Source organism: Hipposideros armiger, unplaced genomic scaffold (assembly GCF_001890085.2).
Source record: "Hipposideros armiger isolate ML-2016 unplaced genomic scaffold, ASM189008v1 scaffold_15, whole genome shotgun sequence".
NCBI classification, from domain to species: Eukaryota; Metazoa; Chordata; class Mammalia; order Chiroptera; family Hipposideridae; genus Hipposideros; species Hipposideros armiger.
Genome location: NW_017731365.1, coordinates 1,667,413 through 1,695,097, shown reverse-complemented (window position 1 = coordinate 1,695,097; position 27,685 = coordinate 1,667,413). Strand labels below are relative to the sequence as shown.

Below are 27,685 nucleotides of genomic sequence, written 5' to 3'. Positions count from 1 at the left end.
ACACTGATGGTAACTACTTTGAGCACCTCTTGTAATTGAAGAAGTCAAACATGACTGGTATTCATCTTCTGTTATCAGTATATATTGAGTATTACAATTTTAATACAGGTTACCTTTCTTAAAACATGTATACATTTTTTGGCTCCCTCTGTAGTTAATGCTCTCTGACCCAGTAGTACTAGTATCTGGGAATTTACCCTAAAGATATATCCTAAACAGGAAGAAAAAAATCCTTTATATGTTCCTTTGAATAGTCCCTCCCTCCAAACCAGTAAAATATCTAAATATCCAATAAAAGAGTAATATCTATGGAAAAACCAGTACATTAACTAGAAGGAACGATATAGAACATTTTAAAATAATTACATGGACATTAGCATTAATTGAAAAGGATGAAACAAAAACTTTTTTATACAACATGATTAGAACCTACCAACCAATCAATTACAAAGCTTGTACCCAGAAAAAATGATAGAAGAAAATACATAAAAATTTTAAGAGTGGTTGTGATAGACTTAAATAATTTTTTTCTTCTGTTTTAATGTATGTATCAATTTAAAAAATAAGCACACATTACATTTATTTTTTTTTATTTTTTATTTTTTTAGCTGAGCCATCCTGCTACCTGTTGGCAGCTCAGCGGCTGCTCAGCTCGGGCTGGACTCGAACCACTGTTGCTCAGAGCTCAAACTCTTGAGCGAGCTCTTAACCAACTGAGCCACTCGGCCGGCCCCACACATTACATTTATAATCGTAAGAAATGCAGGTTTTAAAATAAGTAACTTAATAGCAAAACCATTCATTCAAAGTCATGGGATGCAGACTTAATCTATTTGCCTATATTGTTTGAATCTATAGGACTCTATGAAGCCTGATGCTGCTGATGACAACTTGAAGTAGTGCAAGAATAACAAACATTCTTATGATATATATTCTCTACTTATTAAAAAAGCAATGTGGATTAAAACACTACAGTTTCATAAAAAAGAAGAAAAACATTTTTTTCCCCTGAGAACAAAAGTTAATCAAAAGGTCAGCTTTTATGTGTTCAATAACAAGCTGCAAAAACAAGTAATAGGATCAGCCAAGTGGTTCAGTTGGTTAAGAATTTGCTCAAGAGTGTGATATCTGGGGCCGGCCGAGTGGCGCGATGGTTAAGAGCTCGCTTGGAATGCCAAAGGGCCCCGGTTCGGATCCCACATATGAGGGCCAGTGACACTGCCCTCTGCAACTAAGATGCTGAACAACAGCTCAACCTGGAGCTGGGCTGCCGTGAGTTGCTGGCGACGGCATAGGCTGCAGTCCCTGTGGCAGTGGGTTGCCATGGGCTACCGTATGTAGCCAGCAGCCGCAGTGAGCGGCCAGCAGCCGCAGTGAGCGGCCAGCAGCCGCAGTGAGCGGCCGTCCAGAAGCCGGCGACTGATCTGCCTCGCCAGGGAAGAGCGCAATAATGGTGCCAACTTGGGCCAGTGAAGCAGCGTCCTCCACCACTAGACTGAAGAACAAAACGACAGCAACTTGTCTGTTCCCCTTCCCCTAATTCCCCAGCACTGTTCCCATCCCCCCAATTACCCAATAAAAATCTTTAAAAAAAAAAAAAAAAAAAGAGTGTGATATCTGAGCAACAGGGTTGCCAGTTCGATGTCCTCATGGGCTAGTGAAATGAGCCAGAGCTGAGCTGCCGCTGAGGCCAACAGGTGGCAGGATGGCTCAGCTGGTGAGAGCACGTGCTCTTAACAACAAGGTTACCTGTTTGAGATGGTGGGCTATGCCCACCCACACCTCTGCACCTTGAGCTGAGCTGCCGCCCAGGTGGCTCAGGGGACAGAGCACGAGCTCTTAACAACGAGGCTGCCGGTTTGACTCCCACATGGGATGGTGGCTACTCCCATCCACAACTAATTGAATACAGCACCTTGAGCTGAGCGGCGCAATTGGACTTGGAGCTGAGCTAGCTGTGCCCTCCACAACTAAGATTGAAGGACAACAACTTGGCTGTTTCCCTTCCCCAAATCCCCAACACTGTTCCCCTCCCCCAATTCCCCAATAAAATCTTTAAAACACAGAACTAAAAAAAAAACCAAGTAATGATCAGCCTCTAATCTTCTGACCATTGCTCTCTGTGTGTGTGTGTGTGTGTGTGTGTGTGTATACAATCCACGGATCTACATTCACATTATAGGCTCAGAGATGCAAAACTGCAGGAAGATAAGAGGTTCAGAAACCTTGGGAAGCCAAAAAAACCCAATACAGGTTAATCAAAGATTTTCAAAATAGTCTCTTAAATTATATCCTTCCCAGTTCAGATGTGTATCAATTCACTTTTTACTTTCAAATTTTACTTAAAAAACTAGATCTTTTTCCTTTCTTCCCTTCTCCTTAAATTTGGTTACTTAAATGCAGAAATACTGCCTTTTTAGTCAGTTCCCAAATTAGAAATGTTGCTTACAGCACAGGCAATTATAAATTGCATTCAACAGACATCAGCTGAACTGATTTATCAAGTTGCCTTTTACTTAATTTTTATGCACACAAACATAAATACAATATAAAATATATAAAATCAGTGAACTTCATTTTTAATGGCTTTTATCTGAAAAAAACAAAATATACCGTCCCCATTCTCTATTCCTGTTCAGAGATTTCAAATTAAATACTATCACTTTCAAAGTTACCTTCATTGTCTTTGGATCAAGTTTAGACCAATGGGTAGGAGTGGAAATTTCTTTAGCTTCACCATCATCCTTCTCTTCTTCATCCTGATACACAAAGTTAAGAACATATTTACTATTCTGAAACCTTAAAGTAAAGGTAATTTATTTTTAAAAGTCTGTTGCTGATCTGTGCAAGGTCACAAATGTTTCAGATTGTCTTCTCCTAAAGTTATTATTTAGGCAAGTCCACGTACATACATTCTACCACTTTTAATTGATCACAAAGACATTCATCAGCCAATCAAAGCCAGATCTGTGAAACACAAAAGGGTGATAAATTACAACACAAAGGATTTCAGGGATGCACAAACACTGCCGGTCTCCACTAACCACACAGTGTGTGATCTTGCCCCAATTTTCAAGCCACCCAAAGTTAAGACTGATTTAGTCAGACCTTTCAAATGTACCACAGACGATGCCACATAGCCTGAAATTTCAAATCTCTCAGACTTGTGGTTGTCCAATTTCAAATATCCATGACTAGAACTGATGACCGTGAAAGAGAAAATTTTTTAAATTTTAGAAAATGGCAAAATGTTTAGAATGGCTTAATACTGAATTTGCTCAACAACTGGTCCCAGATTCCAGCAACTAGACCTATGATAAAAACAAAATTCTGTGCAATTTAAGCACAACTTATTTTCCTTTGAGGTCTCAGCACTCTTAAAATTAACATAATCAACAGATTTTGTTTTTAGAGAAAAGAACATACAACTATACTGCTGAAAGCTGGATTACCAGTCGCTGTTACCAGTTATGTTCCTCCATGTGTGTCTGTTATGTAGTGTGGTGTGCATTTGTGCCTGTGTTCCTGTGCCTGTGAGAAGCGGAAATAGAAAAAGGGATTAGCGTTCAGTGCCTGTTCTCCATCAGCCTCCTTGCGTTCACCCTGAAGCTTCTCGACCAGCTGCTGCTTGTATCCTCGGGAGAGGGTTTCCCACTCTGAGCGGGTGGGAAGGCAATGCCAAACATCCGGGAAAAATAAAACCACTGTCTCCACATGAGCTGGAACTGTACGCCCCTTGTGGGTCTCCTCAGGGCGATGGTAGCGAATCTCTGCAAAACGGTACCTGTTGCAAGGGAAGAAGCATGTTGGAAAAAAAATTCTAAAATACATTTAAAAGACCCTAGTTCACTTGTAGCACATCAAGTAAAGAAATTTTGCTGCAAGAACTTGAAGTTGGTCTAAAGAAAAAAAAATTATAGAAGCCATAGTTCCTCTTTTGGTACATCTGTATATTTATAGTTAAAAGAATATGTTCCCCAAGGCATTTTCAAGTTTATTTATAGAGCTACCCATATTTTAGAGAATACCTGAAGAATCTGGATAGCTGTCAGATTTCGTGTGCTAAAAAAAAAATTCTCAATTAAGTCACAAGAAATATACTAAAATACACAGGACGAATAAGCCTCAAGAGAAAATATGGCTAAACAAAAATAATCAGCATCTACGTCATTTTATAACAAAAGAATTACAATGAAATGAAGTTCTCTCTTGACGATCTTCTCCAGCTATGCATGAAATGAAAAATATTTTCAACATACATCCAACTTCCGAAGTACAGCATAACAAAACATTTAAATTTCCAGTATATTTTGATTAGTTCTTAATCCTTTTTCCCCCAAAACATTTTTGGCACCAAATAAACTTTTGCTACAAATGGGGATTTTTTTCCTTTGAGATTACCTGCATGATCAAGGTTGCTAAAATAAGGGGGGAGGCTGACAGACAAGATCATCTACATAAACTATTAGAAAAAGATTTCTAATCAAGAAATGAATTAGTACTTACCATTGTGTGCACACACTTAGATCAATGCCTGTCAGAGCCTTACAACAACGAATAGCAGTCTTAATCAACACAGAGGGGTCTTTTTCTGGGTCTGGTCCATCCAACGAAGGAGACCAGTGGCCTCCAATGGCCATGGCTTCATCCTTGCCTTTCATGCCCACTAAAAACTAATTCAAAACAAAGAATCATTTACATATATTATGTAGCTTTTCAAATTACAAATAAAATACTTGAAAAGGAAAGGTACAAACCTTTCCAACATCATTTTTACTACCTCTGGTATCTGTCAGTCAAGGAAGAGTTCAGTTCATCATGTTCCACACTGCATTTCAGCAATGGAATAGGATTTACACATCATAACTCATCCTTCTAAAATATTTTTTCAGATAAAGAGTTCTTTTAAAGAAGCAAGCTATAATTTACACTTTAACAGCATCCAAAGATACACTAAATCCATTATCACTAAGATTTTTCTATACTACAAACATAAAACAACAAAATGACAGTTGAATTAGTGACACACGAGTAAGACATAGCCATAATCTGCAATGAGAAAAACATCTACAACAAGTTCTGAGTGCCTTAATACTAAAATTTGCTATTAATCAAAAAGATTAAAAAGGTAGTTGGAACCAAGCAAAGCAAACATACACCTAAAGTTAAAGTAAATGTTTCATTTTACCTTAACAAGTCTAGCAGGATGTTGAAATCCATCTCGAAGTTCTTGTGGATCTTCAGCAAGAGCACATGACTTATGATAGAGGTCTTCCATACTAGGGCTAGCCATCAGCATTACCTATTATAGTCAAATAATTCAATCCTGTCAAAAGTCTAATGTAAAAAAATGAGAAGCACTACTAATTATCCTTAAATATTAGGTATCTGAAATTTTTTATAAAAATGGAAAATAAAATGCTACAACAGAAATGGTATTAGAGACCTTATAGCTATCTAGTTTTAACTTGAACTTTTCAAGGGATGCTTTTTGGTCAATGTTTTAAAATAGCAGAAAACTACTGACCATAGCAATACACTGAATGTCATCCTGCAGACTAATTTAGTACAATGTTACCCTGGCACACGGATATAGTAGTCACCCACCATTATGTTTTATTTGGGCCTAGCCAAAGTCGAAGAACATTCCTAAAAGCTCATAACATCAACTTCATCTTCACATTTTTTACAAGTTTTAAAATGTTAAAACAATAACCATAATGTTACAGTTTAAGATGTAAGGCAAAGAGAGATTCAATTACTTAAATAACCAAAACAAAATCAGGCAGACAAGAAAAAAACAAAGGTATTCAGATCTTAAACCTAATAACCACTTTCTGAAGATTAACTCCACAAATACCCAAATAACTAAAAAAATAGTTAACATGAATAACTGCTCAGAAATTTTAGCTGTATATTGCAGTAGAATACAAACCTTTGCACTGTATAAGTGGTCAGCATCTGGTGGATCAAGAATGGCCATATTTTTTTCTAAGGACTCTACTTCTCTGTGCATTACATAGAAATTGCAGTAATTTCCCAGCTGAAATGGTCTTGACAAAGGGAAAGCATCCACCCATGTAAATTGAGCATCAAAAAAGTCACTAGGTATATATAAATTCTGATAACGGCGCCTTAGTTCCATCATGTCACAACTAGGACTGAAAAACAGACATTAAGTAGTGAATAAATAGCCCTAATAACAAAGATTATGCAAACATTCACTTAATTCTGAAGTTATATAACCTGACATGATTAAAAGCAGCTGCAAATGGACAATTATTAATGAGCTACAGATGTGCACAGAGGCATATGAAAATCTCATTTTCAAATTGTTTACTCACAGCTCTGAATAAACCACTGGTATCTAAATTTTATCTTTATTTCTTTACTTTTTGTGTGCAGCTTAAAATTCATTAGAGAAGGCCCTTTGAAATAACTTCAACCTCAGCTCCAGAAAAGATCTGAACTAAAGCAGTTCTGCCTCAGTTGAAACTTAACACTTTTGAGAAAATTATGGTTCATATAGAATGGATACAAAGATGGGATAGAGCAGTACCAAATTATTATAGTATGAGTGCTCCTCAATCAGCTTTATACAGTGTAGAAAAAAATACAACCTTTATTCTACAGTAAGATCCTAGGTCAAGAATACTTACATTCAAAATTAAATATAAAAATTCACGTGAAAGCAAGATCCAAATGTTTTTTGGACTGTCCACACCATTATACCTCTGTATGATTAAGATCCATACCTGATTGTTTATTATGTAAAGAGAGGATAAGTTTCTTGCCTTTTAAATCTGGCATACTGATTTTTTTAAAGGATGATTTCCTTTTTCCTAAGAAACAAAGCTTTTAAAGAAGAGAAACTCAAAGGTAAATCAATCTAGTAAAAACCCAAGAGATTTCTGTTAAAAGCAAAATGAAAAATGGAAAAAACCAACAATTTGGAAGATGACAATATAATTGTCTTTTTTAAAGACAACTAAAAACAAGGGTATAAAATGTGAACTAATGTTTATAGGGATGTCTTTTTATTTGAAGCCTAAAAAGAAATATGGAATGATAAACTCATCAGTTATGAATATTGATATAAATTATACTTTATTTGGATAAAATCCTGCTGTAAAAGTAATGAAAATGTGAAAAACAGGTATTTGAGTTGTGTTTTTCTTGTTTAAAGAAGTGCTGAAACAGAAAGTTGTATAATAGTTTTCTAGTTTCCCATCACCAGAATTTCTGAAGTTGTATCTTACCCCATAGGAGTAAAATCTATGAAAACAAGATAAGAAATACAAATAAATCATTCCTTGGCATGTAGTCTCTTATCATATTACTGTAAGAAAATCTTCATTTCTACAACCATGAGAAAAGGCATGGAAACTTTAAAATCATTTTTATTTGTAATGGGTTCATTTGACGTTCTGGGAATTTACTTCAAAGTGGTGAAGCAAAACTGTGAAGGTCTAACTCAAAAGGAGATAAGACAGCTGTTTAATTTATATCCTAGGCATCAACTCTTCCCAGGACAGCATTCTAGACTGGGAACAAATGAGTTTAAAAGCAGAGCTGCTCTATTTAATATCTTTGGGGCTGGAGAAGTGGTTTTGGTTCCACAAAGTTTTTTTGTTTTTTTAAATATGCGACTAAATATTTTTAAGTACACAAATAAACAGGGATAACAAGAAAATTAGTATAAACTAAGAGTAACTGCTGACTTGACCACAAGCCAAGAGTGAATGAACACCAACTACATAACAATTAAGCAAAGTCACCAAGCAAGGTATTTTGGCATTAATAGCTCAAATAAAATACACCGATTTGCTCAATCTAGAACTGAATATATAGAAATTTTAACTTTTGATAAGGTCAGTATTATGAACATTAATTATCACACTTTGTTGAAAAGTAGCAATACCCTCTCAGGACATTGAAATGCATAGTTATTTGTTCCTATGCAAAATAGCTTTAAGTGCTGCTTTAAAGGACTCATTTTTCTCCTTTTACTATCAATTTGTTTTTTTCCATCTGTTAATTTATCTTATACACAATTGCCAGTTCCAGGGCCTTTATATGATTCTTCCTTTCCCTTAGAGTAATAGCAGTCATTTACCAATTTGTCTTTTTATAAATTACAACTTTGCAGTTATTAGTATCTATCAACACAGTTGCTTTAGATACATGAACTCAATCTCACAATGATTTTGCTAGTTGATATAACTTCCATTTTGCAGGTGAAGCTCAGAAATTCTTGCTAAATTGTCCATTACTTCAGATTCCAAAGGCTGAAAAAATGTATTTATGTATATACATACACACACAGACATGTGTTTATGTTATATGTCTGTTGAGTGTAAATGTAGGTCTATGTTTCTTATACTACACTGCCACAGCTAACCTGAAATGTTTGATCCACTGTTGCATTATTACTTCATCATATACAATGGACTATGCATGAACTTAATGTTATCGATAAATCTGGATCTTAAATGATTCTAACTTTAAGGAATAACTTCATCACATAGAGGCTGTCTTTTCCAATAGCTGATATAGTTAATGAGAATATTATAAAAATAATGTAACACTTGCAAAGAAATAAATTGCTACTTCAAATTACGTTTCTGTCCTTATATAAACTAACAGTACTAAATGTCAGGAAATGAAAGTTGCAAGAAAAATATCTCTGTATATTAACATATTCTACCAAACTATACAAAATTATAAAACTAGAAATTCAATAAAACAATGACGGGGGGGGAATAACTTACCAATCTAAAGAAAACTTTGAAAACTGAACTGTATAACGTGGAACAACGCGGCGAACTCTCCGAGGTGATCGTTCTCTCTCTCGTCGAGGAGATCTCTCCCGGGAACGTTTTCTTTGAGGAGATCTTTCTCTGGATCTACGTCTTTCTCTCTCTCTTTCACGACTTAAAGAAAATTTTTCTAAAATTACTAATATTTCTGGCATTATCCAAGAGTTCTTTCATGAAATAATAGGTAATATAAACAAGACTCCATAATATATATTTTAAGTAATTTATTAAATTGTGGTAAAATACACATAACATAAACTTACTATATTACCCATTTTTAAGTGGCATTAAGTGCATTCATATTGTGTAACCATCACCACTATCAAAAGTATACTTTTTTTTTTTTTTTTTTAGCTGAGCCATTCTGCCACCTGTTGGTAGCTCAGCGGTCAAAAGTATACTTTTAAAAACATACCTTCGGTCATCTTTTCTGTTAGGCACTTGATCCCCTCTGTCATTCCTTCCTGAAAATCTGGATGGTGGATCCAACCTTCGTGCTGGTTGTGGTTGTGAAACTATACGAACAGGAGGCTGCAATAAGCCAGCTTTAAAAGACACAGAAAAAAATATTTTAACTTATTTAAACAAAGCTCAAAAGCATTACCTGGTTAAATTTTATAGATAGAAAAAGTTAGCTAATATTTTAGGCTTTGTGGCCCACATATGGTAGAGATCATTTTGTACATTTGCATATTTTTTTACAACCTTTAAAAATGCAAAAACCATTTTTGGTTTAAGGGACCATACAAAACCAGGCCATGAATCAAATCCAAAGGTGTAGTTTGGCCAAACCCTAATCTATAGACATTAAACCAAAGATTGCTATACAACAAGACTGTCGACATAAGAAATGTCCAAACCTGTAGAGAATTTTTATGAGTTAATTTGGTCCAAACTGACGACAATTGCCAGGAAACAAAATCTCAACAAACTGAGAAAATGCTCCAAAGAATGGAAGTTTTGCAGCTTACTTTATACATTAGAATCAAAGGAGGAGACATTAAGGAGGGTTAATGAAATCCACTGGTGGCAGGTTAAGGGGGTAGGAGAAAAAAAAGTGGGAAATCTCTGGGATTGGATAAAAAGTAAAATGGAGAGACTCGTATTTCTTTTATATTGGTGGGTACAGATAGTAATAATTAACATTTACAAGATACGGAAATGGTATTTGAGGAATAAGATAACAATAAGAGGTTCTGTGGTCTTGTGCTCTGGTGCAAGGTTGTACCCTGAGAGGTCTGGAAAAAGGAGATTACTCTGACATTCCAAAGGTATGTTATCTTAAAGGCAAAAAGACAACAGACACTCTTATGTAAGATAAAAACTGTCCTTTGTCAAGGAAGCTACAAGCCCATGACATGACTACCCACCACAACCCGCTTTTAGTTAGGAATTTTTATGTTCAGACCATTCGATGTGGTTACTTTTGGTCTCTGAGTTTGTAAGACCCACTATGCAGGCCTCCCCTGAGTTCGTTAGGTTAAGTATGGCTCCTTTTTCATCCACAAGATATTCACAGGGTGCCAAAGTATCATCCAGAGATTATTTACACACAGAAAAAGAACCTCTTATATAGAAATATAATAGAAAGATTTATGGCCACCACTTTGACCAAGTAATCAAATTTAGCATCAATAACAGTGGAAGAATCTGACAACATGTGCTTCCTAGTATGATTCAATATGAATTATAAAATATCACCCTATAATGTGTTCTTGCTAAAAGCCTAGACTTAACCTAGAGTTTATAGTTTGTGGCAGATAGAGGAACAAGGTAAAAACATCACAAGGAATCATGAAAAATCCAGAATACAACATTCCAAAAGAATTGACAAGTCTAGCCCAATTTCTTCAAAAAGTCAAGGTAATAAAATAAGAAAATGGAATCTATTCTAGAATTAAAAAAGACTGATGAAACATAAGCAAATACAATGTATGAAACTTGGCTTTCTGTTTAGGAAACAAAAAACAACCTTAAAAGACATTTGGGAGCTAACTAGAGAGATTTAAATATAAATAGGATATTTAAATGACTTTTCTTAGATGTGGTAATAGATTGTGGTAATACAGGAAAACAGCCTCTTTTTCGAAGGACATGCTTAAGTATATAGGGATAAAATGTCATAATGTCTGGTAATTACTTCAAAAGTTTAAGCCAATAGAGTGTATATTTGTTCATGTATGCAGGCAAAACACATTGGTAAAATGTTAACTGTTCAAGGTTGTAAGTATACAAGCAATTGTTATGCTGTTCTTTCAACGTTTTTATATACTTGAAAATTTTCATAAGAATTTGTGGGTTGAAAAAAAAGAGCTAACTTACGAACATTTCTTATGTTAAGTAATACTATACCAGCTAAAGATTAATGGCCTGGTGGTGTTGCTGAAGGAATCCCAGTTGCCAATGCAGATTTCCCTCCCCTTCTGCCAAATGAACTTTACCACACCACTAACTCCACTGATCCCTCATCCTACCACACCTCTTCTCTTTTCTTTTTTTCCTACCCTACTCTCATTGTTCCCGTCCATCATCTACCAAGCTCATGGGACACATCGCCACCAGAAACACTGCTTCCTTGAGCCCTCCCACAGAAGCCATGTCTCTTCTTGAGACAGTGGAAGCGGAAAAAATGGTATTCAAGTCCCAATTCACAACTGGAAAACAAAACCTCTTAGGAAAACGATGAGAAAGAAAAAAAACCAAAAACAAAAATCATAGGACTAAAGGTCAGATATGTGGAAGAACCAAGTAGTCTGGAAACACTCTGCCATCACCTGGTAAGGTTAAGTTACACAAGCTTTCAGACTCCGCAATTCCACCAGAAGATGTATGTCTGGGGGAACCTGTGCACACTGCCTTAGACAGATACATGAGAACATTCACAGCAGCATTTTCAGAAACCAAAAACTAGAAACAATCCAAACGTTTACAAAAGAACACATAAACTGTACAATAGCCATACAATGGAATATTATGCAATGATGAAAATGAAGAAACTAGAGCCACATGTAATAAATATAAATAGTATGAAAAACTTCAAAACATAACGTTGAACAAAAGTCTTACACAAAAGATTATATAAATGGAATCACACATTATGTAAATTTCAAAAACAAAGCTAAACTACATTGAGGGTGCATATTTAGAAGGTAAAACTTTTTTAAAAATAAGAGTTATCCAGCAATATTGTAAATTTTTCCCCAGTAGTGATTACACAGTTGTTCATTAATAACTTGTTATACTGTAATCTGTTTTATCACGTTGCTCTGTCATAATTTATAATAAAAGAGAAAGTGTCACAATTACATTTTTTAAAAATACGAATTAAGAAGGCTTCTGTTTTAACAATGTTTCAGTAAGAAAATGTCAAGTTTCAAATAATTTGCAAAGGAAAAATTTAAAACAAAGCTTATTTATTTGATGCACTATGGCTCAATAAGTAATTTAAGGTGTTACCACCAGACTCTACATACATATAAAGTTATATGTATAAGACATAGGTCTTAAAAACATTTTCAATCCAATACCAACAGGGGGACAGGCGATTAACAGTTTTGATGTTTTAGTTCACAAAGAATGTCTTTGAATAAAACCAATAAAATAAAAATATTTCCAAATAGCTAAGTATAACAGAAATATTTAACCTTCCTTTTAAGTACGCTGAACATCCCTGCCTTTTCTATAATTAAAAACTTACTCTCACTATTTTAACAACTAAAAATTATGCATTAGTCTGAAACATAAAAAGCAAAGATACATTTCACGAAATACCTTTCTGCTGTGGTTGCTGTAATAAAGGCTGTGGCTGAGTCTGCAACAGTGGTGTAATAGAAGCTGCTGAAATCTGGGCCTGCAGCAGTGACTGGGGCTGAGGCTGAGCTTGAACACCAAAGGTCGTCTGTGGTGCAATTGGCTGCAGCACAGCAGGAGGAGTCTTCAGTAAAGGTTGGGTTTGGGACTGATTCTTAACAAAAATAAAGAAACAAAATAAAATTTGAAACAAAGAAAGAAAAATCTTTGTAAACTGGAAGACTCAGTTACCAAGTTTCTATACCTAACTCAGTATTTTATATACCTGATTTGGTAGCGTTTGAATTCTTTGTGCATTCCATTTAAAAGGCATATTGGGATTATATGTAGCTTCAACCAATACTCTGTCACCCACTTGGGGGGTTTTCCCTTTGACAGCACTGGAAAAAAAATTAAGTTAAATATAAACAAAATCAAAAGAGATTCCTACAAAAAACATTTATATACTTGGTATTTTAAAGTAAACTATATCTGATTCGGAAGCCTAAAGAACTCTTTCAAAAACCAGATATACCTCTTAGACTTATTTTATTTTAGAACTGTTTCACCCTCTTTATATAAACATAGGGTTTAAAATGGAAGAAATAATTTTCTAACCCATTTCCTCCTAATATTGTGTCCGTCCCTCTAAGGCACCTTCTATCTCTTATAACCCAAAAGTTAAGATTCGCTTTGGGCTTTGGAAAATGAGAGAAATGTAGATAAAATGGAAAATAGGAGATCTACTTCCAGAAAAATCTTACACAGTAATTAAATTTAATTTCCCAAATAAAGTACTTCTAAAGAAATTCATTAGAAATGTATTTGAAATATTTAAGGAAATTCCTATTTCCTGCAACCACAATACTAACAGAATACTGTTTTGAATATGTTAGTTCAATTATTCCATCGTATTTATTAATATTTCAATTAAAAATATTTTTATGTTAGATATCAAACATAATGTTAAATTTTAAAAGCCATATGATTATTTCAATCCCTAATCTCAATAAAATTTTGCCCATGAAGTTAGAAATAACTCACTCCTATAAAACATTTATGAAGAATTCACCATAACCAGTTTGTTCAATAATCAAATGATATCTTCAGTCATATTCTCCATCGAAAAAGGTCACTGGTACACAAATATAACACAAGCTGAATGATTACAACAAAATTATAGCTAAACCACATAGTCCAATGTCACAATCAGGGGCCTTAACCATATACTTAATGTTAAATATAAGGCATCTGCCAACACCTAATGAAGCTTACCTAAGTTGAAAGAATACATCTTCATCCACAAATCCAAAAGTATCGTGTAGCTTTGTAACCACCCCTGTAAAAACACGCTGTTTCTGAGGTTGGGTTTGTTGCTGACTGGACCTTGGTGTTGGATATGATACAGTTATCTGTGCTGCAGGCTGAGGAGTAGACAGGCTAAGGCTTGTCGGCAGGGCGACAGCTGGCTATAAAACAAAATCAACATCAAATTAAGGTATGATTAGAAATTAAAAATGATTACTTAAACTCAAAATGAAAACAAACAATTTATTTGACATTAAAAAATAAATATACATATAAACCTTGAAGATGAGAATCAAGTCTAAAAAATTATACTACTTTTTAATCTATTTCATCAAATTCCCTCATATGAATATTTTCACAGGTTGTTTCCTGAAAGATACTGTAGTGCAATGAGTTTAAAGAACACTGCATATTTTAGCCCCTCTTAGAAATTCAAACTCCATAACAGCATAATAAAGACTCAGGGAAGTCCTACATAAGTGAAATAAGTCAGACAGAGAAAGACAAATATTTATGATGTCACATAAATGTGGAATCTAAAACAAAACCCAAAGAACTAAAAGAAACAGAATAGAGGCTGCTAGAGGAAGGTGTTGGTGGGGGAAATAGCTGAAGGTGGTCAAAAAGTAAAAACTTCCAGTTTTAAGATAAGTTCTGGGGATGTTAATACACAGCATGATGACTAGTTAATAATACTGTATCGTATATTTGAAAGTTGCTAAGAGAGATCTTAAGTTCTTATCAGAAGAAAAAATTTGTTAACTATGTGAGGTGATATATGCTAACTAAACTTATGATAATAATCACTTTATAATATATACATATATCAAATCCTTATGTTGTACCCTTAAACTAATGAAATGTTATATATCAATTATATCTCAATAAAACTGAGAAAAAATTAAAATGTTAACACTCTCATTGGTCTTTTCTGGTACACTCAAGCATGGATAACAACATATTATTTGACTAAAACTTCTGTATATAAATAGAAATAAAATCATATAAAAGAAAGGAACAATCATCTGATTCTGTGAAATTTGTTTTATACCTGCCCAATAAAAGCAAGTCTTCAAGTTTTGTAATTGAGAAAACCCCGAAAAAGTCCTATATATAGTAAATAAAATCAGCATTTCTTTTTTTTTTTAGGATTTTATTGGGGAATTGGGGGAGGGGAACAGTGTTGGGGAATCAGGGAAGGGAAACAGACAAGTTGCTGTCCTTTTGTTCTTCAGTCTAGTTGTGGAGGACATCACTTCACTGGCCCATATTGGTGTTATGATCATTGTGCTCTTCCCTAATGAGGGAGATCCGTCACCAGCCTCTGGACAGCTGCTCAAAGAGGCTCCTGGCAGCTCACGCTGGCTGCCAGCCACTCACAGTTTATGACAGCCCACTGCAGCAGGGGCTGCAGCCTACGCCGTCACCTGCGACTCGGTAGCCCAGCTCCAGGTTGAGCTGTTGTTCACCATCATAGCTATAGAGGGCAGTGTCACTGGCTCTCATGTGGGATCCAAACCAGGGCCTTACTGCTCAGAGCTGGTGTTCCAAGCCAGCTGTTAACGAACGCACCACTCGGCCGGCCCCAAACTCAGCATTTCTTAAACTACGAGGTGTGACCAAATAATATAGTGAATGTTTAAATCTAAAAAATTTATTACAGTAAAAGACACATTGCCATTAATTCTCCTCAAAATACTCCCCCTCACTTCAAACACACTTATCCCATCGTTCTTGCCACTTTCTGAAGCAGTTCTAGAAATCCTCTTTCATGAGCGTCTTTAGTTGCTCTGTTGTGGTTGCCTTGATGTCCTGAATTATTTTGACTTAGGGGAAGAGCCAGAAGTCACAGGGCACCAGATCCGGAGAATAAGTGTATGAGGACACACCGTAATGCTTTTGACAGAAATTGCTGTATACCAGAAGCGATGTGTGACATGGAGCATTGTCACGATAGAGGGTGATTTACAACACTTTAAAATACACCTTTTCTGGGCTGGCCGAGTGACTCAGTTGGTTAAGAGCTTGCTTAAGAGTGCGAGCTCTGAGCAACAGCGGTTCGAGTCCCGGCCCAAGCTGCGCTGCCACTGAGCTGTCAACAGGTGGTAGGATGGCCCAGGTAAAAAAAAAGAAAAAGGGGTCAGCCGAGTGGCACGTTAGTGAAGAGCTGGCTTGGGACGCCAACTCTGAGCAGCAGGACCCGGCTCGGATCCCACATTAGGGCCAGGGATGCTGCGCCCTCTACAGCTAAGATGGTGAACAACAGCTCAACCTGGAGCTGGGATGCCAGGTGTCACCGGCAACGCCATAGGCTGCAGTGGACTCCCATAAGCTACCGTGAGTGGCCAGAAGCCTCCATGAGCTGCCAAGAGCAGCTGTGAGCGGCCGTCCAGTGGCCAGCAACCGATCTGCCTCACCTGGGAAGAGCGCAATAATACCAACATGGGCCAGTGAAGCGACGTCCCCTACAACTAGACTGAAGAACAAAGAGGACAGCAACTTGTCTGTTCCCCTCCCCTGAATGCCCCAATAAAATCTTAAAAAAAAAACCACACACCTTTTCTCAACCATAGCTCACACCTGACTGACAGCACTGAACAAGTTGAAACTTGTCATACAATGTTACTAAGGTTCAACACTGTATTGAAGATCCCTGCCTTTTCCATTGGATAGCACTCGGCAGCAGCCTTCACCGTATTTTGTGATTACAATGGAGAAGCTCCCTGTCACACTTTGCTTCTAGTATGGCAGTTTTTGTCAAATAAAAACATTACAGTGTGTCCTCATCCACCTTACTCACCAGATCTGGCACTGTATGACCTCTGGCTCTTCCCCAAAGTCAAAATGACCATGAGGGGTAAACGTTTTAAATCGATTCTGGACATCAAAGCAGCCATGACAGCGCAACTAAAGATGCTCATGAAAGGGGACTTCCAAAAACTGCTTCATAAAGTGGCAAGAATGGGTTCGTTCGAAGCGAGGGGGATTAATGGCAATGTGTCTTTTACCGTAATAAATTTTTTTATTTAAACATTCACAATATTTTTTGATACTTCATATGACCACAGAATTATTTTCTCATGAAACTTCGCTAACATCCTAATACAATAATGGCTTATGGGGGCCGGCTGAGTGGCTCAGTTGGTTAAGAGCTCGCTCAAGAGTTTGAGCTCTGAGCAACAGCGGTTCGAGTCCAGCCCGAGCTGAGCAGCCGCTGAGCTGCCAATAGGTAGCAGGATGGCTCAGCTAAAAAAAAACAAAAAACAAAACAAAAAAACCATATACAATAATGGCTTATAAACACATTTTGGCAAATGCTATTCTAAGAAAAGACAACTTTTACAGCTTTTCTGCTAAATTTGGAAATTCTACTATTGGTGATTGAAAATATAAGACAGTTGCTGGTCAATTTTCGTTCTTTAATAAAAACAGAAAGTGAGGTTGAATTCTCATTTGCAGTATACTTTAATTTTAAAAAATAACTAACAGATTTAAGACTAAAATGGCGTGGAAGCTTATACAGTAAAAAGCTTACTCCTGTTCCTCAGTTACCCATGGGGTAATCACTATCACCAGTTGTTATTGAGAGGTTCTGCTTTTTTTTTTAACAGTTGCATAGCATTTTACTCTAAGTACATACCATGGGGGGCAGTGAGCCATGACCCATCAGCCAAAGTTAGCCCACAGTTGATAATATTTGTGCAGCACATAAGCCAAGGATGATTTTTACACTTTAAGGATTGTAAAAGAGAAAAAATATATGCAATAGAGACCATAAGTGGTCCACAAAGTTGAAAAGTAGCACTACATATCAAAAGTTCAAAAATGTTTTAATGTTGCTAAAAAATTAAGCTGATGATATAACAAAATAACTTCATCTAAGGTCAAGCTAAAAAATGTATATTATGTACAAAAAATTTCCTAAAAATATTAGTACAAAGAAAACATAAAAGCCAAAATTATGGGCCGGCCGAGTGATGCGTTGGTTAGGAGTTGGCTTTGGACGCCAGCTCTGAGCAGCACGGCCCCGGTTCGGATCCCATGTGAGAGCCAGTGACGCTGGGCCCTCTACAGCTAAGACAGTGAACAACAAACAGCTCGACCTGGAGCTGGGCTGCCGGGAGTAGCCGGTGACGGCAGAGGCTGCAGTGGGGCTGGCTAGCAGCGGGCGTGACCTTTCATGAGATGCCGTGAGCCGCCATCCAATGGCCGGCGAGTGACTGCCTCACCCGGGAAAAGTGCAACGATAATACCAACACGGGCCAGTGAAACGACGTCCTCCACAACTAGACTGAAGAACAAAAGGACAGCAAATTGTCTGTTTCCCTCCCCCGATTCCCCAGCACTGTTCCTCTCCAATTCCCCAATAAACGCTCTAAAAAAAAAAAAAGCCAAAATCTGTATTGAGTTTAAAATAAGACCTCATATTTTTATTCCAACTAGATTACAGTTGGATCTGCAATCAAAACCCCTAAGAGGGAAAAATGAAACCAAAACGCTTTAATCTGTAGTTAACATTATATTGCTAAATTATTATGTGATTCCAACAAATATTCATCTTTAAACGCTAAAACTAAAATAGAAATAAAACTTTGGTCTACTTTTCATTCAGATAGCCAAAAGAAATAATGTCAAACTAACCTGTGTCAAAAGGGTCTGCTGAGGTTGCTGTAACTGAAAATAGGAAAAAAAAACAGGAAAGAAAAAACGACCATCAGAATTGTTTCATAGATGCTTTCTTTCTATAATGAAAAATTCCTATTAAATAGGTATTTTATTTCTATTTAAGAAATACGTGAAAAGTAACAGGTCATTCATTAGATTTAAGGTTTCCTAACTATTTCTAATAACTACAGACCTGATTTATAACCAACTCATTCAATAATAAATTGATGTTTTTTGTTACTTCATAGGAATAACATCCACACAAAAAATCCGTAAGTCCCTAGTGGGGAAGATTTCTAGTTCTGCCATGTGTTAATTACCATGCTACAGAAATGATTCAGAATCATCAATACATTACTTACATCAAAAATATCACTGGTTCCACAACTAGACTGAAGAACAAAAGGACAGCAACTTGTCTGTTTCCCTTCCCCCAATTCCCCAGCACTGTTCCCATTCCCCCAATTCCTCAATAAAAATCTTAAAAAAAAAAAAATCACTGGTTAAAATGGGAGGGGGAGTGGGGGAAAGTGTGAAAAAGGTGAAGGGATTAAGAAGTACAAATTCGTTAAAAAAGAGGAACAGGGATGTAAAGTACAGTACAGAGAATACAATCAATAATATTGTAATAACTATGCATGATGACAGGCTTATTGGGGAGACCACTTCATAAATTATATAAATATCTAAACCACTATGCTGTACACCTAAAACTAATATAAAATAATACTGTCATTTATTGAAAAATAAAAATATCACTGGGTATCCAATTCATATATATATACCCGATAGTTGGATTTGCCACGGCATGGGGATGATAAAGGACCGCACACTGACATAGTTTTTATAGCAATAGCTAAGTAAAACATTACCAGAAAGTAAAGGGTTTGGTATGAAGGGGAAAATTTAAACACTCTGGAATAGAAACTTGACTTAAACTAGGCTAAAAGAACCTATATGAAGTTCTAATTCAAAACATTCAGTTTATCTGGGGTCACCATATATTAGAGGTTAAATCTACCAAATTATTCTTTTTCTGTTCGTCAAGAACAAATGAGTAATGGCATTTTTTAAAGGCAAGATCATTTGAGTTATTGCCATTTTCATATGGTTCAACTAAACACATAATCTTTAATAATGTATTTCATAACAATACTAAAATAAGTCTAAGAGTATTTTGAAAACATCGCCAACTTTGACACCAATCTCTCGTCAATTTTTAGTTTAAAGCAATTATTAGTGGGGTATAGGGTTCTTCAGGGAAAATGGAATGTTTTTGAAGCCCCAAAGGACTTACGTCAAGGATGAAACTGGGACATAGATCTAGGATGAGTAAACGCTCATGGGTTGACAAGCCTCGCGTGTTTCTCCACAGTGTCTTCGGAGCCAAGTTTTTGGTCCCACTCTCTTGCTATCCCCTTTCCATTTCCTGACTGCTATGCTTTCCTGAAGCTTTGTAAACGCACTGAGAAGGAATGAAGACTACCTCTCAATGAAGACTACCTGTAATAGCGCAGAATGGGTGTTTAGGCTAGAACCTATCTAGATTTAAGCAGGGAAAACTCTTTTCCTTGACAGGCTTCTCCTTGGGTTCAGTTTTTCTTACCTCTTCCTACTATCACAAATGTTAAGACCTTGAGAAACATGATTAGAGTATGAGCCTAGGGAAAAGGGGCCAAAGAAACTTGTTTTTGGTCTAAGTAAGGAGTTGTCAAATTATTCAAATGTGCCTTGGGAGCAGGGGTGGGAACTACAAGGGGAGGCTTCCTCCCATTTTCAACAGCTCTATTTTAGTATGTTACAATATACAATTTCATTAGGAAAAAAGAGGGAGGGTTGATTTGCTTTAAAAAAACAAAGGCTGTGTCCGGCCACCCCGGTTCAGATCCCACATATGAAGGCCAGTGACACTGCCCTCTACAGCTAAGATGCTGAACAACAGCTCAACATGGAGCTGGGCTGCCATGAGTCGCTGGCGACAGCATAGGCTGCAGCCCCCGCTGCAGTGGGTTGCCATGGGCTACCGTGTGTAGCCAGCAGCCAGCGTGAGCGGCCGTCCAGAAGCCGGCGACTGATCTGCCTCGCCCGGGAAGAGTGCAATGATGGTGCCAACTTGGGCCAGTGAAGCGACGTCCTCCACAACNCAGAAGCCGGCGACTGATCTGCCTCGCCCGGGAAGAGTGCAATGATGGTGCCAACTTGGGCCAGTGAAGCGACGTCCTCCACAACTAGACTGAAGAATAGAAGGACAGCAACTTGTCTGTTCCCCTTCCCCCAATTCCCCAGCACTGTTCCCATCCCCCAATTCCCCAATAAAAATGTTAAAAAAACAAACAAACAAACAAAAAAACCACAAAGGTTGAAAACCAGTGGTCGATCTAGGGTTTAGGTTTCAAATGGGAAAAAGAAACTTTTCATATTCACATGTGATCTAGTACAGCACAGTAGGGCTAGAGGTTCCAGATAGGAGTTTTGGGCCAAAGACTCAGAAACACAGTGGTTCTTTCCAGATTATCTTCTACATGTTTTCCTAGGAACATGTGGCAAACACTGGCTGCTAGTTGAAGATTTCCGTTTTCTAAGACTGTCTCCTCTGTCTCTCTCTCCTTTGGAGACACTCCTTTCTACCAACCTTATGTCCCCCACCCCAAAAGAATTCAAATCACATGTTAAGGTAGCTGACAGGAAATAAAATCTAAATAAATTGAATTTGAAACAAATGGCTTTTTTATGATCAGTTTTTAACATGGAAGATATAAACTAACCTGTTGTTGCACACTGTACAGGGCCTGCTGAGGTTGTGAATATTGCTGGAAAAAAATTTTTTTAAAGAAAAATATGGATATTAGTAGTTTTATTTATTCTCAAAAACCAATACACACACACAAAAACAAAAACAAAAACAAACCAATACACATATAAACACATAACTAGAACTAGAAAGAAATTTTATGGAACAGCTCAATGTCAACTAAAATAAACAAATATAATCTGGGATCCATTAAGAACTGAATTTTTTTCAAATAATTAAATTAAAAGGACGGCCCAATTTCAGACTTCTGACTACGCAACTATACATTTCACTATATGCCCCAGACATACATAATTTTTATCACCAGAAAAAACTATAAGCATGAAACACACAATTATTCATTCTTTAAAAAGGAAAAATTATTCATTCTTTTAAAAATGAAGGTGCTCTCGCGGGCTACTCGGATTTGATAGTTTTCTATCTCACATATCAAAACTTATTAAAAATTCATCTGTTGAGAAAAAAAATTCACCTGTTGCAATGCAGCTGCTGCAGCTGCGGCTTGTTGTTGCAATGCTGCAGTCTGAGTTAACTGATAGTTTGCTGGGGTTTGTGTGGTAAGGCCGGCTGCTGCCAATGCAGTTTGCTGTGTATAAATGGTAGGAGATGCTCCAAGGAGTGATGGCTGCTGAACACCCAATGCAGCTAAAATGAGATTTAAAAAGGGGGGGGAAAATCAAGACTTGCATCTTTTCCAGGAATTTTCGATGAGTGCTTAGTTACTTACGCATTATGGTCTGCCATAGTTTAGTAAAAACCTAGGGAAAATTTTCAGTAATGCTTGTTGAATTTAACTGATTCATGTCTCATGCCAGATCCCAATGGCTTTATATAAGAAACCATTAATCTATAAAATTGAACTACACAATGAACCTAATCAACCTTAACTGGATGAACCTGAGGTACCCTCAAGAACGATTTATAGGAAGTACAGCAGAAAATAAATCATCTTATTTTACTATAAAATTTACTGTTTTATGTTCAAGCAGATAAGACTCATATATTAAGAACAGTGTCCCTGGAAGTTATCTGCCCTTAAAACGTCCTACTGCATGGGCTGCCATAAGCTACCGTGTGTAGCTGGCAGCCAGCGTGAGCAGCCAGCAGCTGCCGTGAGCAGCTGTCCAGAAGCAGGCGACTGATCTGCCTCGCCCAGGAAGAGCGCAATGATGGTCCCAGCTTGAGCCAGTGAAGCCACATCCTCCACTAGACTGAGAACAAAACAGCAACTTGTCTGTTCCCCTTCCCCCAATTCCCCAGCGCTGTTCCCCTGCCCCAATTCCTCAATAAAATCTTTAAAAAAAAACAACAAAAAAACTTCCTACTGCAATTTTTATGTACTTCTACTTTGCATTAAAGAACTGTAGGGCCGGCCGAGTGGCGCGATGGTTAAGAACTCGCTTGGGATGCCAGAGGGCCCCGGTTCGGATCCCACATATGAGGGCCAGTGACACTGCCCTCCACAGCTAAGATGCTGAACACCAGCTCAACCTGGAGCTGGGCTGCCGTGAGTCGCTGGCGATGGCGTAGGCTGCAGTCCCTGTGGCAGTGGGTTGCCATGGGCTACCGTGTGTAGCCAGCAGCCGCAGTGAGCGGCCGTCCAGAAGCCGGCGACTGATCTGCCTCGCCAGGGAAGAGCGCAATGATGGTGCCAACTTGGGCCAGTGAAGCAACGTCTTCCACAACTGGACTGAAGAACAAAACAACACAACTTGTCTGTTCCCATCCCCCCAATTACCAAAAAAAAATTTAAAAAAAAAAAAAAAAAAAGAACTGTAAAACTAGGATACAGATAAATGCACAAAAAGTTTTTAATTTTAGTGCACTACTGTACTGAGCAATAAGAGATAAAAATTAACCAGTGAAGGCCGGCCGAGTGGCGCGATGGTTGGGAGCTGGCTTGGGACGCCAGAGGGCCCCGGTTCGGATCCCACATGTGAGGGCCAGTGACACTGCCCTCTACAAAAAAAAAAAAAAAATTCAACCAGTGACTTACAATGATCATTTGCTTAAGCCAAATAATTGGGGGTAGTAGGCTCAGAATGACTGATTTAGGAACTTAATGTTTGACATATGCTCAGGGCTCAAAGCTGAAGAAAACACAAAAAAGATTTTACTTGATGTTTTTACGTAATTCCGTTAAATGCAAAAAAGTAATCAATTAAAAATTGCAGTCTAGCTCTGTACTTTTCAAAATTGTATTTCCTGGGACCAGCCACGTGGCGCAGTTGGTTAAGAGCGCGAGCTCTGAGCAAGAGTCGCTGGTTCAATTCCCACATAGGCCAGTGAGCTGCATCTGAGCTGACAATGGGCGGCTGGATGGCTCAGTTGTTGGTTCGACTCCTGCATGGGATGGTAGGATGCGTACCCCACAACTAAGACTGAACACAGCACCTTGAGCTGAATAGCTGCTCAGATGGTGAGACCAGTGCTCTTAACAAGGTTGCCAGTTCGACTCCCATATGGGACTGTGGTCTGCGCCCCTCCGCAACTAGATTGAAACTGGCGACTGGACTTGGGAGCTGAGCTTGGGCCCTCCACAACTAAGGTTGAAAGACAACAACTTGACTTGGAGCTGATGGGTCTGCAAAAACACAGTGTTCTCCTTCCCCAATTCCCCAATAAAAAAATTAAAAACAAAGCAAAACAAAACAAAAAAACTGTATCTCCTGGAAAAATGATGAGCTCTTGGTCATTAAGGTTTGAAAAGTGGGTCTAAGGTTTAAGAAGCTTAAGAAATAGTAAATTAAGCACATATTTTTACTGAAGGGTTTCTCAGAACCTTTAAGATGCCACGAAGCTTTATGAATCTCAAAGAGGTTGCCATAAAAATCAGTATTAGTTTGGGCCAGCCAAGTGGTGTATTGGTTAGGAGTTGGCTTGGGACGCCAGCTCTGAGCAGCAGAGCCCCGGTTCAGATCCCACGTGAGGACCAGTGATGCTGCGCCCTCTACAACTAAGATGGTGAACAACAGCTCGATCTGGAGCTGGGCTGCTGTGAGTTGATGGCAACAGCAATCCAACGGCCAGCGAGCGACTGCCTCACCCGGCAAGACTGCAATGATAATACCAACATGGGTCAGTGAAGCAACATCCTCCACAACTAGACTGAAGAACCAAAGGGCAGCAACTTGTCTGTTCCCCTTCCCCGATTCCCCAATGCTGTTCCCCTCCCCCAATTCCCAATTAAAAAAATATATATTAGTTATTTGTTCACGGAACAGTTCCTTTTCCAAAGCACCTTGCTTGTATCTGAAAATAACTTGAAAAAATGCTGCTCTGCAGGTATTAGTTAATAACCATATAGAAAGAATATTATGCTTTATGAAAATAGAACACAGAGCATTAATGAACTAACCAAAGCACCTAGTCTAAAATATCCCAGAAAATCTTTAGAAATGTGAGGCTCAACATCAATCATTCATTAATTTTACTTAAAAATAAAACAAACCAACAATAAAGTAAGGCAAAAACAAATCTCAGAAATCATGTTTGGGATTCTTGTAAATTACAAATTATTCCCTGCAAAAACACTGATTGTTAAATATTTAAACAGGAGGAAAAAGAAAAAAGAGAACCTAAAGTGGGAAAAAACCTTTTAAATGTCTTAAGCACACAGTGCTAAATCCTTACCATACTAATTTCTTCTCTTTTGTTTTTAAGGTAAGTCAGATGTCACAGTGGGCAGAAAGGGGAAACCAGAACTAACTAAAAGAATTTAAATAGAAGTGGGAAATATCTTAACACCAATTTAACTTCAAAATGAGGTTAAGTGTAAAGCAAATAGAGAAAAAGGTACTGAAATCTAGGGCGTAGATTCTAACCAGTGGGTCCTGTTAACCTTCTGAAATTGTATGCAAACTTGCAGACCAGAAAGTCTAAACTTGCATCAGATTTTCAAAAGCATTACAGACCCAAAAAAGGTTAAGAACCACTGTTCTAGGATAACAGAAGCAAAATTCTCATGTCAACACAAGACAGGGAAAAGACCCTATTAAAATTAGTATTTTAAATTCTAAGATTGGCTTGTTCTGCATTTGACAAAAGTAACATCTGTGATTCAGATTACACTCATCTCTTTCACCCACTTGAGCTCTGATCTCAGATCTGTTGTGTTTCATTCTGCTGGTACCAATTTCTAGAACTTTGGAAAGTACTGACAGTTGCTACAGCAGAAGGGCTCAGAGCCAGTATCTCAAAAAGTCTAATTTTTTAAATTGCAGTGACATTGGTTAGTAAAATTACATAGATTTCAAGTGCACATTTCTATATCATCTATATATCACAATGTGTGCTCACCACCCAGTTAGCTCTCCTTCCATCACCATATATTTGACCCCCTTTGCCCTCTTCTACCATCCCCCCTCCCTTTTATTTTCTTCCCCCAGTTTTTCTAGGTGTTTTGGTCCCTGGTAGCATACAGCAGCCCAGCATTAAGTAGGTGGGATGATAGCCAATACCCACATTATCTCTTTTCTACTGTTGACAGTCAACATGATGTATTAGAAACTACAAAACAGATTAACTGGTAATGAAGGATTCCATTGATAGGAGAAATTTATGGGAAGGAAATTTACATCCTAGCAGTTGCTTTCCAAAACTAGTTAATTCAAATTTGTGAAATCACGTGACTGTTCTTGGGCATTCCAGCCTGCCCCTCCTGGAACCTCCCTTATGGATTTTTTATTTATTTTTTTTTTAAGCTGAGCCATCCTGCCACCTGTTGGCAGCTCAGCTCAGGCCGAGACTTGAACAGTTGTTGCTCAGAGCACTCTTGAGCGAGCTCTTAACCAACTGAGCCACTCAGCCGGCCCTAATTCTTGAAAGCCTCATGACCCATCTAAAACATATGCTCATCACTATGTATCAGTACTTCCACAGACAAACTTATGAAATGAGCCCTAAATGACCACAGGCTACCAAGTAAACAAGCAAATTTAAGAGCGAAGTTTTCTTAAATCTTCAAGGACAAATGTAAAATATATTATTTTCTAAAATGTAAAATTAATTTCATACAACTGAAACATTCGTGTTATGATATACTAGTAATTATTTACTGAATATCAGTAAACACACCATTAAGATACAAAAGAGGAATTTGTCCCTTGTCTGTTGTCCCTTGATTTTATCAAACTCACTATTAAATTTAAAAATCCTATTACTTTTATACCTCAGAGCTCTAGCTTTACTAAGATGAGTCATCCTTGTGAAATAATGAATAAAATTCAAAACCTCAAATTACCTCAGAAACTTCATTTTTTCACCTTTAGGAAAATTATTTAGAGCACTGGTCAAGTAATGCTTGATCCTTTGAAATTTCCATATATTGATGTATGTTTAAAAGCAATCTTATGCTATTTGAAGAGAATAAGGGGGATTCTATTTATAACTTATGGATTACTGAAATACTTATAAAACCAGGTTTTAAATCAAGTTAGTCTTCCAAATGTCATCTTCTACTCAATATTCTTCCTAGGAAGTGATCGTTAAAGGTTAGATTTCACACAAACACGAAAACTTTGACGCCTTCATGAACACATAACTTTCTTACAATTAGACAACTCATTGGTCAATCCATTGCCGTGGCTTTTGAGGATACATTATGGCAGCGGTTCTAAACCTTCCTAATGCTGTGACCCCTTAATACAGTTCCTCATGTTGTGGTGACCCCCAACCATAAAATTGTTTTCGTTGCTACTCTATAACTATAATTTTGCTACTGTTATGAATCCATAATGTAAATATATTTTTGTTTTCCGATGGTCTTAGGCGACCCCTGTGAAAGGGTCGTTCGATCCCCAAAGGGGTAGTGACCCACAGGTTGAGAACCGCTGCCATAATGTATTCAATGAATGGAAATGCTCAGTACCTCTTAAGAATAAGAAATTAAGGAGTCAAAGTATACGTATAAACTTTCAGTTATAAAATAAGTCATGAAGATATTTAAAAAAAAAGAAATTAAGGCACAAAATAGTATTTTAAATATAACATATTCCAAGTGTTGTAATCTTCTATACCTGCATTGTTCGATACACCAGCCACCAGCCTTATGTGGCGATTTCCATTTAAATTAGTGAAAATTAAATAAAATTAGAAATTCAATTCCTCAGTCACACTAACTACATTTCAAGTGCTCAATAGCCAATGTGGCTAGTAGCTACCATTAGACAATAAAGATACAAAATATATCCATCATTACAGAAAGTTCTTCTTAGTGAACAGTGCTTCTATAAGGAAGAGGCAAAGTGCTAACTAAATCAGTTATATTGGGTTCTTAAAGTTTCTATAAAAG

At 37.3% G+C, this 27,685-nt stretch overlaps 1 protein-coding gene across 7 annotated transcripts in view; it reads right to left on the bottom strand.

Annotated features, from left to right (window-relative positions):
- Positions 1–27,685, bottom strand: part of CCAR1 (cell division cycle and apoptosis regulator 1) — a 55,698-nt gene that overhangs the window by 19,851 nt on the left and 8,162 nt on the right. For 6 of the 7 annotated variants that reach the window (XM_019625064.1, XM_019625075.1, XM_019625055.1 and 3 more), the window contains 13 exons: positions 21,866–22,038; positions 21,347–21,391; positions 18,558–18,590; positions 13,884–14,077; positions 12,895–13,009; positions 12,591–12,783; positions 9,235–9,364; positions 8,772–8,933; positions 5,936–6,161; positions 5,189–5,302; positions 4,507–4,673; positions 3,574–3,784; positions 2,676–2,759 (listed from right to left, as the gene is read on the bottom strand). In XM_019625064.1, the coding sequence (XP_019480609.1) occupies positions 2,676–2,759; positions 3,574–3,784; positions 4,507–4,673; positions 5,189–5,302; positions 5,936–6,161; positions 8,772–8,933; positions 9,235–9,364; positions 12,591–12,783; positions 12,895–13,009; positions 13,884–14,077; positions 18,558–18,590; positions 21,347–21,391; positions 21,866–22,038 (1,847 nt within the window). The remainder of the gene's footprint in view (positions 1–2,675; positions 2,760–3,573; positions 3,785–4,506; positions 4,674–5,188; positions 5,303–5,935; positions 6,162–8,771; positions 8,934–9,234; positions 9,365–12,590; positions 12,784–12,894; positions 13,010–13,883; positions 14,078–18,557; positions 18,591–21,346; positions 21,392–21,865; positions 22,039–27,685) is intronic. The other variant, XM_019625048.1, reaches the window with a different exon arrangement.